The sequence below is a fragment of the Clupea harengus genome, chromosome 22 (genome assembly GCF_900700415.2).
Source record: "Clupea harengus chromosome 22, Ch_v2.0.2, whole genome shotgun sequence".
NCBI lineage: Eukaryota > Metazoa > Chordata > Actinopteri > Clupeiformes > Clupeidae > Clupea > Clupea harengus.
This window is the reverse complement of record NC_045173.1, coordinates 16,328,854-16,347,736: the sequence shown is the minus strand read 5'-3', so window position 1 is coordinate 16,347,736 and position 18,883 is coordinate 16,328,854. Positions and strand designations below refer to the sequence as shown.

Below are 18,883 nucleotides of genomic sequence, written 5' to 3'. Positions count from 1 at the left end.
ATTTGACACCATGACATCACTGGACACCAGCTGTCATGATGACAGATGACAGGATATGGTACCTCCTATAACGCATGTATGACATGATCTTGCCAGTCTTATGATGGAGGAAGGGTCAAAGTAAAGTGTGACTATTCTTTCTGATTCTGCTGCCCAGACAGTTCTGTGTGTGCAGTAGCACAGCTAGTTATTATTCTTGAGGAAATGCTTCGGGGTGGGAGGCTGACCCTCCTGCCACTCTCGCTGGGCCTCTGACAGGCCCATTATACAGACTGCAGTAAAAGGCAGAGCAGAGGAGAGGAGAGGTGTGTGTGTGGGGCCTCTGATCTGTCTGACAGGGCAGGTCAGTGTCTGAGGGAGATACAGAGAGAGAGAGAGAGAGAGAGAGAGAGAGAGAGAGAGAGAACAAGTCTGGGAAGAGGAAGTAGAGTAAGATGAGGAGAGAGAGAGAGAGAGAGAGAGAGAGAGAGAGGAGAGTAAGGTACAAAAAGAGAGAACAAGAGAGGGGGAGGATCTGGAGGGAGAGAAGAGAGTAAAAGCTATAGAAAGGAAGACAGAAGTAGAGTTGCTAGTCAGAGAGAGAGAGAAGAAGAGAGTGGACAGAGACAGAGAGAGAGAGGAAGAGGGAGTGAACAGAGACAGAGAGGCGTGCATATGGAGAAAGACAGATAGACTGGACTGGAGCAGTGAAGTGAGGCTTCACCTGTAATTCTTTATCGGCTGCCTTGGCCAGTTCGCCAGCCAGCGCATCCAGCCTCTGTCTGACGGGCCCGTCCACTGACAGCACATGGGCCAGCTCACACAGGGATGGGTACAGCTGAGGGGCAGGAGAGATAGGTATTTACACACACCCACACACACAGACACACACACACACACACACACACACACTTAAAAAACACCCACTTAGGCAGATGAAAACCAACACACCTATATACACACAGAGACCCACTCAGAGCCCCCTCTCAGAGACTCTACGTACCGCTCGTGAGTTCCTGGCCTCCTTGAGAACCTGTCTCGCTGCCTGTAGCTCCTCCCCCTCCGCTGACCCCCGCAGAACACACAGCTGCTGCTGCACACGCACACACAGGCGCTCCATCACCTGAGATACAAAAACACACACACACACACACACACACACACACACACACACACACCCATACACACAATATACACACATGCAAGCACACACACACACACACACACATACAAGACACACACACACAAACACAGACAGAGAAAGAGAAACATTAAGTCATTAGGCGGCTGTTATGATAAAATACTACAATTGCAAGAACTCTAGGGGTGTGCAAATCTCCTCGCCTTTTGAAATTCGTCCGATTCGTAATCAATCCGTGAAATTTCTGGATCGAACTTTTAGGCTACTACGAATTGTTTTCCGTTTTCTATGTTCATTTCCGTAAAGGTACCCATGTGTGCCTCAACTAAAAAGAATTGGGTATACAAGCCTTTGGCCTTTTCTTTAGAGTAGGGTGACCAGACATCCCGTTTTTACCAGGACCAGGATTATGTTTGTGCCGTATTTCTTTCCCTAAACTTAAATAACAGGTTTAAGAACAATAACAAAAGGGTTATGGGCACACAAATTACTTGTGGAGTGGAAACCTAATTTACAAATGATCCAGAAGACACAGGTACAGTGCAGGGGTGTACTCTTATTAGGGTTGGCTAAGCATTTGTCTAGCTTTACAGTTTTTACAATAGCAATCTCAGAACTGTGCCAAAATGTCCATCAGTGACCAGAATTATATTACATCCGTTCCACTTAAAAACAGGGGGAAACATCTATCTAAATATGGAAAGCTGCTATATGGTATTTCATATCTCATTCCTGTCGATATCGAATTAGAATCGAATTGAATCAAATCGTTAGCATGTGAATCGAAATCAAATACAATTAGGGCATCTGTGCCAATACCCAGCCCTAAATAACTGTAATTTTAATCCCAAAAAAAGCCTTACTTTACACTACGTGTGAGTGTTACTTAGCAACCCTGGCTGAATAAGAGAGCTTAACCATGGGCTAATCACAAAGCTCAAGAGGGAGCACAATAACTGTCAGAGAACAGGAAAAGAGAAAAGAGGAAAAAGGTCTTTGTGGCAGGATTACAGGCATGCAAATAGTGTGATTTTGGCAGAGAAGGAAACAGATAAGGAGTCACAGCACAGCACCGTGTTGACAGAGACCGAGTTTCTTGGCATGACTGTGGAGAGTGCAGGAGAGTACTGATGTCTTTTTGCTGGAGAAAAGCCCTAGCCAGCCCCAGCCAGCATGTGCTCCACTGCAGTTGTATACCCGCCGTGCCTGTAGATGCGGTACTGCGGATGTTTACATGCTGGGTCTTATGTGCTGAGGTTTAGGTTGTTTACCCACTAGACCTGTGAGTGCTGTGGTGCTGTACCAGATGAGCCTATATGCACAGTATTATGGTGGTGTATGCTGCATGTGTTGTACTGTAGTGATGTGCCTGCTCAGTTTGTATGATTTACTATGGCAGTATACCTGTTCATTGTGCATGTGTTGATTTGTGGTGGTGTACCTCCTCAGGATGGGTTTGTAGTTGTGTTGCGTTGCGTTGCGTTGTGTTGTGTTGTGTTGTGTTGGTTTTATGTGCTCGGTTGTAGCCTATTTGCTCGTTGTGTCGAGTTGCATTGCACTGTGTGCAGTGGTGCGTTGTAGAGTGTTGCATTGCATCATGATGTGCTGTGCTGTGATGCCCTCTACTGTGCTGTGCTGTGTCGGGTGGTGTCATGTTGTGTTGTCTTGTGTTGCGTTGTGTTAAGCTGTGAAGTTCTATACTGTGCTGTGTCGTGTTGTGTGTCATGTCAGGTCGTGTTGTATTGTGTTGCGTTGCACGGTGTTGTATTGTGCTGTGATGTTCTATACTGTGCTGTGTCGTGCTGTATTATGGTATGTTTGTGTTACTGTACCTGTTCAGCCGTGCTGGTCACTAGACCCTGATGCAGACGCAGGGCCTGTTTCTGGGAGAAGCGCTGTGTCTGATTATTCCTCAACAACGCCCGCTGGATCTGAAGGACAGAGGGACAAGATGCAAGAGTGAACGAGTGAAAGAGGGAGAGAGAGAGGCATAGAGAAAGAGATGTAAATAGGGAGAAACAGAAACCGTAAATAAGTGAGAAAGAAAGAGGTAGAGAGAGAGAAAGAGAGTGAGAGACAGGAAGAGAGAAATGGAGACAGTAAAAGAATGAAAAAGGAAGAAACAGTGAAAGAGTGTGAAAGAGAGAGAGAGAGTGATTACGGAGGGTGGTAGAGTGAGAGTGAAAGACTAACAGGAACAGCTTGAGTGTATTCAAACAGTGTGAGCATACCCTGCTACAGCTGATGCCGTGGCGATAAGCACACATTCACAAACACAAGCAGTGGTAATTACAGGGAGCCATCAGATACGATGGGCTGGCAGAGATCATTCAGAGCCGCGGGGATCTATTTATAGAGCTGGCCCGTCATCACACAGCTTAACTCTCACATCCCAGGACCACTCACACACTCGCACCATGATGTCAGCACTGAGACACAAATTCACACACTAACTCCTAGTCAAATGAAAGGTTTGAATAGTGGTTCATAAACAAGTGTAAAAATGTATCTCCCTCTCTCTCTCTCACTGTGTTTCTTTCTCTGTATCGCTCTCTTTCTCTCTTTGTGTGTGTGTGTGTGTGTGTGTGTGTGTGTCTCTCTCACTCTTTCTCCCTGGGGCAGATGGACGTTGATTGGAGAGTGCAGCGGAAAAAGCGACTTGGCCAGTTCGCAGAAAGCGCACGCTGTGTCTATTCATTCAACTTTTGAATGAACTACACCTGCGGCTGATCACGTAATCAGCGCACGTCACCAACTGTAACTGTAAGTCTAAACTGTGTTTCTAAAACCCCACTAAAATGGGTAAAAAGGCGTCACTCACAAAAGGCTACAATAGGCAGACGTAAGGATGACGCAATCTCATGCAATCAATTTAATTTCCAATGCAATCACTGCATTCAGAAGACCAAAAAACATTTTGTGGCCTTTTGTCCACGACTGTATTCGGTGAAATTTTTTGTTGACTGAATAAACACCTTAGGTTACAAACAAACTTCTCTCGACTGTATTTTCCCTGTATCTTCATTTCGTTATCTTCATTTCGTTACACATCTTTGATGTGTTTGCTGAGCTCACCTTGGTTGTGTCTGATGATGGTGGTAGTGTATTTGCCCACCTTGGGCAGTGGTTGTGTCTGATGATGGTGGCAGTGTATTTACCCACCTTGGGCAGTGGTTGTGTCTGATGATGGTGGTAGTGTATTTACCCACCTTGGTCAGTGCCTGCTCTGTCCTCTCAGGGGCGTTGCGATAGGCCTGGGCAATGTCACACAGGGGAAGTGGCATATACTGGATAGTGAAGTTACTGTAGGGAGTAGAAGACAGAAGGAAAAGAAACTACCTTGAACACCAACCAGCTGTTCTCTCTGGACTAATATGTACATGTTTGATAGGTCGGTCAGTGTTTCCTCTTCTTCAGATGACTCAGTGCTGAGTTAAAAATAAAGAGTCTGCGTGTTTGTGTGTGTGTGTGTGTGTGTGTGAGTGAGAGAGAGAAAGAGAGAGAGAGAGAGAGTGTGTGTGTGTGTGTGTGTGTGTCTGAACAGGCAGTTATGGAGCATCAGCTGAGGGCTTGGTGCAGCAGTACCACACCCGGCCCTCTGATGCCTCTTCAAACACTCGCTATCAGGTCAGAGTTGATGTAACACTCTGCAATATGACGTGGGCTTGTTTGTGTGTGTCTACACTCATCGTTGTCCACATTATGTGTGTGTGCATCCGTGTGTGTGTGTGAATTTGTGTATGTAACAGAGAGACAGAAAGAGTGTGTGTGCCATGCAAATGTGTGTCTGTGTGTGTGTTTGTGTGTGTGTGAGAGAGAATGCATGCCAATATTTGTTTCTAGGTGCATTATGTATGTGATTGAGAGTCTGAGTGTCCATGTGAATGCGTGTGTGTGTGCGTGTCTGTGTGTGTTTGTGTGTGTGCGCATTACTGTTCCAAGGCTTGTGCAACATCTATATGATTGAGAGTCTGAGTGTCTGTGTGTGTGTGTGTGTGTGTGTGTGTGTGTGTGTATGCATTACTGTTCCAAGGCTCGTGCAACATCATGGAATCCAGTAGCAGTGGTATAATTACGGTCCCATGTTACACTCCTAAAAAAAGGAGGGGGTAGCAAGAGAGAGAGAGAGAGAGAGAGGGGGGGGGAAAGAGAGCAAGAGGGAGAGTGAGAACAAGTAAGACTCATTATCTAGTTGCTTATGCATTCAATACTTACATAGCAGTAATGCTGCTTCATTACCACGAGAAAATCATTCAAACGAATGTAATACTCCAATACTCATTGGCATCATACACTCTGTGTCTCGCTTGTCTGTATTTATATAGTAACGTGAATTTCTCATTCTCTTACTCTTTTCCTCTCTATATTTATGTCTCCACTTCTCTCATTTATCTTGTATTACATCGCTCTGTCTCTTTCTTTCTCTCTCTCTGCCTCTCTTTCTCTTCCTTTCAGCCTCTCTCTCTCTCTTTCTCCCTCTCTCTCTCTCTGCAGTGGTACCTGAGGGTGGTGTTGATCTGCAGGGCCTTGCTGAGCATGCGGGCCCCGGCATCTTCAAAGCCATTGCCGCTCAGGTCCACCTTTCTGAGGCAGGCGTTGCTGCCCAGAGCGTTCACCAGCGACGTGCCTCTGGAGCGCAAGCGCGAGTCCGCCAGGGACAAGGATTGCAGAGCCTGCAGAAGAGAGAAAGAGAGACAGAGAGAGAATACAAGGATAAGTGTGCGCGTGTGTGTTGGGGAGTGTGTGTGTGTGTGTGTGTGTGGGGGGGGAGTTATGTGTGTGTGTGTGTGTGGTTATGTGTATTCATGTGTGAGTGGACGTGTGAGTGTATTTCTGTATGTGTGTGAGAGAGAGAGTGTATATGTGTATGAAATAGAGAGATTGGGTGGTGGTTGTGTGTGTGTGTTTGTGTACGTTCATGTGTGTATGGATATGGTATGTGTGCATGTGTGTCCTTAGTTTTATATACACGTGTGTACCAATTTTGTAGATCTTGATAAAATGCTGTGAATTATTTAAGCAAGCTCATCTTGCAGAATGAAAGAGACTATCAAGCAAAGGGAGGAAAAATAAAAAGATAGACTGAGCGGCAGAAGGAAAAGATGTAAAGAGAGACAGAGTTAGGAGAGGAAGAGGAGGAGAGAGAATCAGGGAGGAACACAGAGACAGCGAGAGAAGAAGAGGAAGGATGAATCATTCAGCACTGCAGTGGAGAACATATCATCGTGAGTTTGAGTAGGAGGGTAAACAGAGGGTATTAGTGTGTGTGTGTCTGTGTGTGTGTGTGTGTGTGTGTGTGTGTGTGTGTGTGCACTCAACACAGCACTGAACACTCAACACAGCATTGGTGTGTGTGTGTGTGTGCATGTGTGTTGATCAGTCTAACTAATGGTGTGTATGTGTCAAAACACTCTGCGTCTATGTGTGCCTGTGACTGTGTGTTTATTTGTCTACTCGGAGAATGTTTGTGCCTCTTTTTGTGTGTGTGTGCGTGCGCGTGTGTGTTTTCAGTTGTTACAGAGTCTGTGTGTGTGACTCACACACTCTTCTTCCTGTATGAGTAAGACAAGCTTCTGAAGGATCTCATCCAGCACCCTGAGGGCAGCGCAGGGAATAAAAAAAAAACAGGCACATCAGAATTCAATCATTCATTGCTGTTCCTGACTTTATTACAGACAGACAGACAGACAGACAGCTGCTACCATGAGAAATCACCAGATGAGAAGATCTCACATCACCACTCTGCTGCCTTAGAAATGTAACAACTAGACTCCTACCCTCTCTGAATCACTGTATAGGTGTATTCTCTCTTCCCCCCTTTCATATAAATACAGACTGAATACTGTTATATATGACTTTTAAAGCCCTTTGGCACTAAGGAAAAAGGGTCTGGCACTAAGGCACTAAGAATAATGTGCCAGTACAGATGCTTTGCAGTCAAGTTTGAACACCCCCCCCCCCTCACACACATTTACAAGATGTTGTACAGTGGAAACACATATAAAGACACAGAAAGGTATAAAATGTTCTAGACACCTGCCCACACACACACACACACACACACACACACACACACACACACACACACACACACACACACACAAGATGTTGTAAATGTGATGTCTTAGACTGACTTTTGTGTTGCAAAGGTAATACAATAATTAAGCATTCAGCAATGCAAATTACAACGGAAAAAAACGTAAGTCTTCCTCTACGTCAAAGTAATCCACTTCTTCTCTCTCCTCCCCACCCCCTCACTTTACGCTGTTTTTCGTTTCTCGGAGGTACCTGCTTTTAAGGTTGAAATTCTTGCCAAGTAGCAGGTGTTTGAGGGAGGGATGTCTGGAGAAGGTGGGGATAACAGACAGAAGATCTGCATCCAATCCTGGAGAGAGGAAACACCGCAGATGAGATAAACTTCAGTAGCCCCCATCTCAGCAGGCCACACACAGACATGTACTAAATGTTCTGAACACCTGCCCACCTTCTCTCTCTCTCTCTCTCTCTCTCACTCTCTCTCTCATTCACACACACACACACACACACACACCTAGGTGCACCCACTCACACACATGCACACACACACACACACACACACACACACACACACACACACACAGAGAGAGAGAGAGACGCTGTCGATGTGAGTAGTTCTGCCCTGGGGCATGAGGCCTCGTCTCCTCTGTGTCTCACAGACAGGGCTCTCACCGTTGTCAGAGATGTCCAGAGTGCTGACGCAGGAGACTCTGGGGAACAAGTCCTGGATCACCTCCGCTCCTGCTGACCTCAGCTACGGAAGACAGCGAGAGAGCGAGGGAGGTGGGGGGGGGGGGGGGGGGGTTGGTGAAAAATGAAAAAGATGAAAAAAGAAAAAGCAGATCAAGAGAAAAAGGAAAAAACACAAACAAGTAGTAGAAGTAAGAGAAGAGAGAGAGGAATCAGGGACCGTAACAGACAGAGAGGAGGGAGAGAGAGGAAGTGAGAGATAATTAGTTCCCATATGACTTTATACATGTCAATATACTGCATAAAGAGACGTGGTCTTATGTGAGCCAAACAACAGATCCTCTGGGCAACAGATGGTGAAGCTCAGAGACACAAAAAAACACTCTGTGATGTGACAGCATGCAACACAGTCACCCTGAGTCACCCGATTTAACACCAGAGACAGCCCGACAGCTGAGAGTGCATGAGGGTGAGAAAGAGTGAGACAGGGGGTAGTGGGATGACATAGGTAAGAGACAGACAGGTGAATCACACTGACAGACAGCAGTCACACTGAGCCCAATTAGAACACCTGAGACAGCCAGGCAGCTTGGAGAGTATGAGTGTGTAAGCGAGTGAGACAGTGGGCAAGGAGGCAAGACAGGCCAAGAGACAGAGACAGCCAGACGGACAAGTGTACAGACAGACAGCTGAGAGTGTGCACGGGGCGTGAGCGAGTGAGACTGGGTTACAGAGGGACCATATAGGCCACAGACAGACGGACAGACGGACAGGCAGACAGTACCTCACAGCCACTTATGTCCAGGTGCAGGTCAGTGATGTGCGGATTGGACGACAGTCCTAGGAATAGTGCTCTGAGGACAGACAGACAGACAGACAGACAGACAGACAGACAGACAGACAGACAGACAGACAGACAGTCACAGTTTGGTCTGCGCGAAAAACAACAATGACCTACAGGGAGAGCTGGACCACTGCTGTCTCTGTCCATCGATTTCTCAGGCCCATCTTACATCACATTGCAGGGAGCAGCCTTTTACCTAAAAACTTGTCGGAAAAGGATCAAATTGGCCAACTTCCCCTCAAATGCGGTGTTACAACAGTCTAACTGGATTAGAGGCAAAGGAGTTTAGAGATTTACTCTGATTCCCAAATAAGGCTGTATAAAGCGAAAGTTGAGATGGGGAGGGAGTGGGGTGGAATGGGGAAGGGGGAAGGGGGTGGATAGCCCTGATAATGGTAGCTGGTAGCTAATTCATGCCCTGTTTGTGTCTTTGCCAGTGCTTCACAGCCTGACATAAGAATAAATCTGGCATCAATCTGCCTTCTGCCTGAAACTTGCCCTTATCTCCAGTTCAGTGAAACTCATTTTGCATGCTGTTCTGCATTTTGCATCATTATGAAAGTGAGAACATTTTTTATGCTGAAGCATTTCAGTGTGTGTGTGTGTGTATGTGTAAGGGTCACCTCAGAACATCAGGCGGCATCTTCATCGATGAGAGGCTGATGTGAGTCAGGCTGAAAGCTGAACTGAAGAACTGACGAAAAGAGGGAAGAGTTTCTCTCACTTTCCTATGAAAGGGTGATTAGAGAAAGAGAGGGAGAAGGTGTGTAGACAGAAAGACACAACAGGAAAGACAGGACAGAAAGAAAAGTAAAGAGAGATAGAGATAAAGAGGGAGGGAGAGAGATAGGGTAGAAAGCGAGAGAAGACAGTGAGAGAGCGATAGAGAGGGAGAGGGAGAGGGACAGTTGAAGAGAGGGAGATGACAGCAATACACAACCATTAGTAAAAAAGGGAACCATTTTATTGATATCATGTATCAACTTCTTACAACTTCAAACCCATTTGTTAATGCTGCCTAACGGGTGGCCTTTACCTAACAAATAATGAATCTGCATGAGGGAACAGCAGAGAGATGACCGCAAGACCGAGAGGGAGAAAACGAGGAAGATGGAAGACAAGATAAAAGAGGGAGAGGGTGAAAGGAGTAGAGGCATGCTTGTGTGACATGATGCCATGAACCATGTGTACTGAAGGCTGTATATCTCTAGACACATGATTGTGTCAGTGTCCATGTATCCTTGTGTATGTACCTTTGCATGCAAAGTGTGTATGCGTTTGCATCAATACACTCTAATTTGTTCATGTGATTATATGCAGAAGTATGTGAAAGCAAGTACAAGTGTGTGTGTATCTCTATGTCTGAGTACACATATATATGTGTGTGTGTGTGTGTGTGTGTGTGTGTGTGTGTGTGTGTGTGTGTGTGTGTGTGTGTGTGTGTTTGTTTGTGTCTCCATGTCGGTGTGTGTGGGTTGAGACTGGCTGAGGCATTGAGCTAGGCGCTTTAGCGCTGCTGGAGGGGTGTGTGTGTATGTGGGACGGGGGGGGGGACGTCTGTTAACACCAGAGTGCACAGAGTCACAACACTCCCCTTTCATATTCATGAGCGCCGTGGCCACTATCAGCTCACACACATTTAAACACACACAGCTCAGTCACACATGCCAAGCAGGGATGCGTGACTGCAGAGAGAGGGAGAGAGAGGGAAGGATGGAGGGGTGAGAGAATGAAATAGGGAGTCAGGGGAATGGAGAGACTGAAAGTGGATGAGAGCGATGGGAGGAAAGAGAGGGATGAGTAGGGAGAGAAAAAGAAGGATTAAGAGAGAAATGGAGAAAGATGGAGGGCAAGAGAGAGGGATGGAGACAGGAAATAGGAGGGAAAGAAGAGAGAAAACATGAATATGTATGGATGGATTTAAGATGGGAGAGTGGGAGAGAGAAGATTAAAAAGGAGAGAAGGGTTATAGGAAATATTTAGCATTGAAAGAGAGGGAGAGAGAGAGAGAGAGAGAGAGTGACAGGAGTACCAAATCATATCCGGGAAAAAAAATGAAATGAGAGAAATAGCAAGAGAGAGGGAAAGAATGGATGATATGGGTAGGACTAAGGGGGGGGGGGGGGTTGACAATAACTCCATTCTGAAATTAGGCTCATTTCTCATAAACTTTTACATAACATGGTTATCTGCTGAAACTGGAGACGCTATTGCACTGCTTCTCCTGAGGGATCCTAGCCAGAAGATGGATCACTCTGTTTCTGCTCCTACTGCACACACACACACACACACACACACCCTATCATAACCCCCCCCCACACACACACACAAAAAACCCATACACGCTAAAGTCCCATCATAACCCACACAAACATCACATACACACATTCACAATTACACACTCACACGGTCTCAGTCCCACATGGCAAGATCACACACACATACACACACTCTCTCCTCTTGCTCCCTTCCTGTGCGCTCCTGTTCTCCGCCCACCTGTGTGAAAGTGATCTCCAGCAGCTCTCATTCTGGCTCTGGGAGCCACAGCTTCTCACCGCTAATGACCGCAGCTTCTCACCGTGCAGAGCACAGCGCAACCTGCTGCCACATAACCTCCCTCCTAACGACCTAAGAGTCTAAACACCAGAGCACAACTTAGTGCCACAAAAACTCCTTTTCTTAAAAACTCTTTTCTTAACGACCATAGCGCCATAACACCCAAAGTTCATCCTTGAGCTGCCTACCTCAACTGATTCATGACTGAATCCACTCACAGAAGCACACATAGCTTCACTTCTTACAACCAGGAACCCAACACACAAAACAAAACTCAAACAGCTGCCATGCAGGCTATCCTCCTACCTAATGGCCGATGCTTTGTAACACCATCGCTCAACCTGCTCACATATAACTTCCTTCCAAACTACCATAGTGTCTTATGACAATGAGTTCAACCCAGTGCCACACAAACTCCTCCCCAGACTCCTTACAAAGATGAACCCACTGCCACACAACCCCCTTCCTAATGACTGTAGTTTCCTAACACAGAGGGGCAGATGTATGTACTCAGGGGATAACAAACACCATCTACAGTGAAGGGAAGTAGACTAAGTGAAAAAGACATGGCAAGACATAACGACAACAAAAGTAAAGGTTGCTTTTATGTAAAATGGTCCAAATTAGCTAAATTGGTGCTGGGAGTACGACTTCCATTGTTTCTTGAATGTTCCCCTATGCATGCTGAATTACACCTGCCTTTAAAAAGAAGAAATGTTTTCACCACAAAACAGACATGCCCGCAGTTTTAATACATACAACTGAATACATTATCAGTGTATCCCTGCGCATCACCTCCCACTAATTCATATATACAAGCATAGACGGAGATCCCGGGGGGGACAGGGGGGACGTGTCCCCCCCTACCATAAAGTTGTTCCCCCCCAACAGTCATTGTAGTCCCCCCAGGAATTACTCTCTGAAATTTGAAATTTGACCGTGTATTGTCCCCCCCTACAACAAAATGGGATCTCCGCCCCTGTATACAAGTCAGAAAAGCGTGACTTGTAATTCTGCCTTCCTGTGGCAGGCAGAATACGGTTTCAGCCATGTGCGGTCTGTTCACACATACCATGCCATGTTTTAAGCACATTGCTATGAAATTTCGCCTGAAACGAGTGTTAACATATTAGTACATCTGGCCCAGATGAGCTCAAACTGCTACCATATAACATCCCACTGAACAACCATAGCTTTCTAAAGCACACATATCAACCCAGTGTCAAACTCCTTTCTAATACCCATAAGTGTCATAACACACAGAGCTCAAACTGCTGCCAAACAACCACCCAGTACTCATAACTGAATCCTCTTAACACACAACCTCACTAACAACCGTAGCGGCTTACTGCCCAGAACTCAACCCACTCCCACCCAACCATCACAATGTTCTAATGACTGTCGCTTCTAACTAATACAACCTCCAAATGGCCTCCCTCAGACCAGCCACAGCCTCTAAACACCAGACCTCAACCTACTGCCAAAAAAACTATTGAAACTACTACTACCACACAGTCTCCCCAATGTTCAGGATCATGGCTTCTAACCAACACAACCTCCGCTTAAATGACAACAACCTTTAAGCTGCTTCCGAAAAAAACCTCCACACTGCTCACAACTGCAGCCTCTAGCCAGCATATACCTCCTCCTAAATCACTGGACAATTGCAGCCACTCGAAACAGCTCAACCTATAACCTTACACATCCACTAATAATGACCATACATAGCCTCTCAACACGCAGAGCTCAGCCTACTGCCATACAACCTCTTTGTAACGCTAACGTTAATGACCATGGCTGTATCAGCCATTACAGTTTCCATCAGCAGCCTCTGCAGACCCATATCCTCACCTCTTCAGTGATAATAAAGACCATAGCCTGTACCCACGTAGAGTTAAAGCTCCAAACCCACACCCACACCCTCCACAATACTCAAGACCACAATCTCTCACCCACACCCTCCACAATACTCAAGAGCACAATCTCTCACCCACACAACAACCTCCCTCTAAATACTACATATAATAGACTATAAGACTATAATAGACTACACAGCTATAGCCACTCATCAGAGCTCAACCTGCAGCCACACAACCTTCACAGAGCAATCACAGTCTCCACACTCTCTGCAGTGCCCAAAACAGCACAGCCTGTAAGCAGCACAGCCTCCGTCTACATGACTCCACAGCTGTAGCCTCCAAACCCACAGAGCTGTGCCCTACTCTACCCACAAAACCCCTCTCATAACAACCACAACCTGGACACACCACAGCTGAACCTGCTGACACGTAACGTCCCCAAACCACTCAAGGCACAGCTTCCACAGAGGAGACCACATCGTCCCATTTATCTGCAGTCTCCCCCCTAAACTCATGCCGTTTTCTAACAGAAAAGCAGCAGTAGGAGCTATGAAAGGGCCTGGTTGTTCACACTACTGTGGGTAATGATGAAGGACTGCTGTGATAAGGGCTATTGCTTTATCACGGAATATACAAACAACGGGGGATTTATTTCCTCACACTGACTAAGAACATCCATTATCTGCCTGGCTCTAAAATCCTGATCTGCTATAGTGCAGACAGGTTGACCTGTGTTTTTAGGTGTACACCCTCTCTGATAAGCTGTGGATGCCACAACAGTAGTGTGAGTTTGGCCTGACCTGAAACTGAGAGTCTATACATCCCCTCTGCTGTCGACTGTGCTCCACTGGTCTACGGGGGGTATGGGATTGGGAAGATGAGAGGCAGCAGGCTGGCGTGCGCACCTGTGTGTGTGTGTGCGTGTGTGTGTGTGTGTGTGTGTGTGTGTGTGTGTGAAAACAGATGTGTGCACACTCACCCTCAAATACACACACAGTTACACAAACACACACCATACACACACCGTGGTCTATGGGGGGACAAGTCGAGTAGATGAGAGCCAGCAGGCTGCTGTGTGTGTGTGCGTGTGTGTGAATTCCTGGCCCTTCAGCGGGTTATCACTCACCTGTGAGAGAATGAGTTTCTGGAGAGGTTCAGATAGGACAGATCAGCACAGCATCCCCTAAGCAAAGCCCCAAACAACTACATGAGAGGGAGAGAGAGAGAGAGACAGAGAGAGAGAGAGAGAGCGAGAGAGAGAGAGAGACAGAGGGAGACAGAAAGAGAGACAGAGATGGAGGGAAGAAATATAGACAGATTCATTCATTCAAAATTCACACAAACACACACATAGTCCCCAGTCATGTCAGATGGAGAGTCGGTTACAGACTAGTGTGCCCTAATCTGCTCCCCGGACACCTTTACACTACACAGACAGAGATTTTCAGCATGGCCAGTTTCTAATAGAGAGGCCCTGGTACCATCACAAGCACTTACTGTGTCCACAACGCAGTCTGTCCCAGACAAGTCCAAGTGCACCAGGCAGTTTGGCTGGGCCAAGAACAGGTAAAGATTCTGCAAGAAAATAATGGCTCATATATTAACCCAAAGGGTTTGTGTGAACCTGTGGGCACAGGTTTCATGCAGAATTCTCTGTGTCTTGTTTTGCATTCACTGTCTGCTTGTTTTCTTATGCACAGTTAAATTTGGTATAATGGCAGCACTTGATTCTGGAACAGACCTAGTCCTGATCTGTTCTGGTACATATCAGGGCCAGGTCTGTGCCATATCAGGGCCAGGTCCGTGCCATATCAGAGCCAGGTCCGTGCCATATCAGGGCCAGATCCGTGCCATATCAGGGCCAGATCCATTTCCGAGGTATCAGCTATGCAGCCCAGTGTGAAGCCAGTGTTTCTCACCGTTGCGTCCTCGCCAGACAGCACCCCAGGGTTCTTGCTCAGGTCCAGGTGCAGGAGGGAGTTGGAGTAGTCATCACTGGAGCAGAGAGCCTGAGAGAGAGACATCACACCTGAGGAGGGGGTTGAAGAAGGATGGCGAGAGAGAGAGAAAAAGAGTCCGTTTTGGGATGAGTAATGTAAAGAAAGAGAAATAGATATAGACAGACAGTACAAAACACTTTCATCAAACACTGATTATGAAACTGATAGTGAATGGAGACATTCATTTATGATTTGTATTATCAAAGAAAGAACAAGAGAGGACAGAGGGTTTCAGAGGGTAATGCTGCTGTCCTCTCTTGTTCTTTCTTTGACAATAAAAAGCATAAATTAATGTCTCCATTCACTTATCATTTATCCTGCTAAAATGGCATCAGGACTGGCGGTGGGACAGGCCCATATGGCAGTCTGCCCTGGCCAGAGTCATGCTGGTTTGCCCTATGGGCACGACACGACAACAAGGGGCACCGCGGCGTCCATTTATCACTGTCTACGGCTGGAGCAACTATCAAAGATTTACCGCTCAATATCACCGCTGTCAGCCACACCGACAGCCCGCTGCATATATTTTCCACCCCGCTTTCAAAGTACTGAAACTCTCACAGGATGCAGAACTGAGCGAATGCGTGAGCATCAGTGTGACGGAAATGAAAGGCTGGGAGTCGGCGCTGAGCCAGGCTGCCCGGGGAGGGAGAGGCGTGTGGCTTTGTAACTACAGTCTGAATCATCCCGCGCCTACCTTCGCAGGTTTGTTCACGCCGCAACGGAGGCTGGTTTCCTGATTTACTGGGACACGATGTTTATCAGATTTATTCTGCCCTATGAGCAACGTGTTCATGATCCTTGGTGTGCCCTGTTATTTCTTTGTCAATACAGCTGTAAAGACTTGATAACGTTTTTTTTTCATTCTCGCCGAATGACATGGACAGAGGGAATTGATCGTTTCATTCATGATATTTTGGATGCGTCCTGCCCCTGCCATCCTGCCCTGTCCTCCCAGTTATAAATTGTGTATTGATTGGAGGATAAGCCGCGGATCTGATGCAGTGGCAGACCCTATAGGTTTTATGGTCAGTGACCAGCACATAAACAGGATTAAAAGAGACAGGGAACGTGTCCACCAGGGGGCGATGTCTCCCCAGAGAGATAGCACAGCTGTACACACCCTTAGAGGAGAGGGACGTCTTGGAGAGGTTGAGCAGACGCAGACCTTTGTTGAGGCGACACATTTGCTGGATGAGATTGGAAACCCCTGCATAGATATACACATGTATACACAGTTAGTCTGGGAAGAGCTACATGCTTGCATACAAACCCTGACACACATTAATTAGTCCAGACTGCCGTTAGGTGTGCGCTGCACTGACTGCATACACACACACACACACACACACACACACAAACACACACATGTTGATTTAATGAAGAGTGGCATGTGTCGGCAAGAGAATGATGAGTGATCCTGGCAAAAAAAAACTGAGCCTCTGACCCTGAAGACAGTTGCAAAGGACACAGTCTGACATACATACACACACACACACACACACACACACACACACACACACACACACACACACACACACACACACAGATACACCAGTAGCAGCACACATGCACACACCACCCTTAAACCAACAAAGAGGGGAAAACACAGTAACCACATAAACACCCACACGCTGACAGAAATAGACATGTAGAGCTCTTACACCGACGGACAATGATAGAAAGAAGAGAGTAATAAAAACACAGAGAGAGAGAGAGAGAGAGAGAGAGAGAGAGAGAGAGAGAGAGAGAGAGAAAAAGTGGGGGAGAGAGGAAGAGAGAGAAGCACTCTGTACCCTGGCTGTCCAGCGTGTTGTGGGCCAGGTTCAGGGAGTGAATCACAGAAGCAGGGTTTTCACACAGAGCCGTTGCCATCTTCAGAGGAAAATCCCTGCGAGGTGAACCACAGAGCCAAGGAAAGTCAATCAGAGACATGATAAAACCATTAGAGGAGATAGGCTGGGGTTGTGGTGGGGTGGGGAGGGAGGGGAGTGGTGATTCAAAACTGACAGGAAGTGATGTGTGGGCAATCTGCACAGATATTGGAGACTGATGAGGAAAGAGAGGTGGGACTACTGGCTCATGTGCTCCTGCAGCTTGAGGGGACACCTGTGCTGCACTGCAAGTTGTTTGAGATGAAAGCACCTGCTAAACGAATAAGTAAAGACGGACCCGTGCTACGCTTGGAGCACATATATACACCGATAAAATGTATACCTCTGTGGCCTTGAGATAAGAGTGTCTGCTGAATGAGGAATGAGGAAGTATGAATGTAAGTGTGACACTGAGAGGCTTAAGAGAACTCACGATTTGAGGCCGGCGTTTTCCAGGGTGAGCTCCTCCAGACTGCTGGATTTGCTGACGGTGTGAAGAATCTGCTCCACCACCTCTGAACCCTTAGAAAACAGAAAGAGTGAGAAGGCTTCCTCTCACACACACACACACTCACAGAGACGAACATCTTATCTGATACACTGCATGCCAACATCTACAAACAAGATATATCAATAACACAACTACAGACAGAGAAAGACATAGATGGGCAGAGGAGGTGACAGAGAGAGACAGAGACAGAGCAAGAGAGCAGGGGAGACAAGGGCTGCTGACAGACTGAAAAAAAAGAGAGAAGTCACAAAGGCAGACAGGATGGAAACTTTAGAGAGGACGTCTGGACAGGAAACAGCGGATTTAGAGAAACACTGAGCCAAGGGGAAGATACTAAAAACATACAGTACAGTGATGTAGCCCTACACAAGTGCCCTACACAAGGCCATTCAGCATAAAATAAAACATAATGGTGAAACATATGAGAGGAAAAAAGGGTAGTTACTAAGCGTAAATCCTTGCAGTAGAGTTTGGTGAACCACGTATTGTACGCCATGGATGCCACAATCACAGCAAGATCCCTGAGAAAGAGATAGATAAATAACATAAAGAGATTAGTAACAAAAGGAGAGAGGATGTGAGGAAGAGCTCTTAATATTCCAGAACCTTAAACAACATATTCATCTTCAATCCCGTCACAAATAAAGTATTCATTAAAGAAACCAAGTGCTTTTCCTTTTTTCTTCCTCTTCCCTCGCTGGCAGTCAAAAGCCTCCGCTACACCACATGAATAAAGTCACTCGGGACGATGAGGCATTATAGGCCATTATGATTCATGGGCAAAATGACAGATTCAGCAGTAAATTTCTCCCTGAGAGGGTGTCCGGTCCAGAGGAGGAGGAGGAGGAGGAGGGAAAAGGTGTGTGTGGGTGGGGGGGATCGATAGAGAGAGACGGCGGCCAGGGCAGTGGATTTCTCTGTGCCAAGTCTCTCCAATATAGCTTTTAATCCTGGCCACGGGCCTAAAATGTTTTTATCCTGCACTGGAACCAGACCCGACAGCACCGACTGTCCACTCTGCAGCCATCAGTGGAGGAGAGAGAAAGAGAGAGAGAGAGAGAAAAGGATGGGGAGAGTGAAAGAGAGAGAGAGAGAGGGATGGAGAAAGAGCTCGAGGGTGAGGAAGAGGCAGAGAGTGGGAGCTAGAGAGAGAGGAAGAGAGGGAGGGGTGTGTATGGAAGACACAGAGAGGGGTGAGAGAGGAAATATAGACAGAGAGAAAGAGAGAGAAAAGAAGTGCTCTTTGAGAGGAATGCCCTCCATTAGAATATGGCTGACGGCTGTGTTCTCATTCTCCGCTCCATCACAGCAAGGGAAACACAGCTCCTCACGAGGCCCAAAGGCACCTCCTCTCTCCTCACTAAAACCCTCTTAGGGAAACACATGGAGGGAA

At 46.7% G+C, this 18,883-nt stretch overlaps 1 protein-coding gene across 3 annotated transcripts in view; it reads right to left on the bottom strand.

The window, feature by feature from the left end:
• The window catches only part of carmil3 (capping protein regulator and myosin 1 linker 3), a 51,601-nt gene that overhangs the window by 12,043 nt on the left and 20,675 nt on the right, over positions 1-18,883 (bottom strand). For all 3 annotated transcript variants that reach the window (XM_031559563.2, XM_031559564.2, XM_031559565.2), the window contains exons 10-27: positions 17,936-18,011; positions 17,413-17,501; positions 16,902-16,996; positions 16,229-16,315; positions 15,025-15,134; positions 14,603-14,680; positions 14,232-14,308; positions 9,314-9,418; positions 8,631-8,700; positions 7,829-7,910; positions 7,409-7,505; positions 6,661-6,715; positions 5,621-5,793; positions 5,145-5,213; positions 4,330-4,423; positions 2,953-3,051; positions 983-1,102; positions 704-817 (exon numbers count right to left, since the gene is read on the bottom strand). In XM_031559563.2, coding sequence (XP_031415423.1) covers positions 704-817; positions 983-1,102; positions 2,953-3,051; positions 4,330-4,423; positions 5,145-5,213; positions 5,621-5,793; positions 6,661-6,715; positions 7,409-7,505; positions 7,829-7,910; positions 8,631-8,700; positions 9,314-9,418; positions 14,232-14,308; positions 14,603-14,680; positions 15,025-15,134; positions 16,229-16,315; positions 16,902-16,996; positions 17,413-17,501; positions 17,936-18,011 — 1,690 coding nt within the window. The remainder of the gene's footprint in view (positions 1-703; positions 818-982; positions 1,103-2,952; positions 3,052-4,329; positions 4,424-5,144; positions 5,214-5,620; positions 5,794-6,660; positions 6,716-7,408; positions 7,506-7,828; positions 7,911-8,630; positions 8,701-9,313; positions 9,419-14,231; positions 14,309-14,602; positions 14,681-15,024; positions 15,135-16,228; positions 16,316-16,901; positions 16,997-17,412; positions 17,502-17,935; positions 18,012-18,883) is intronic.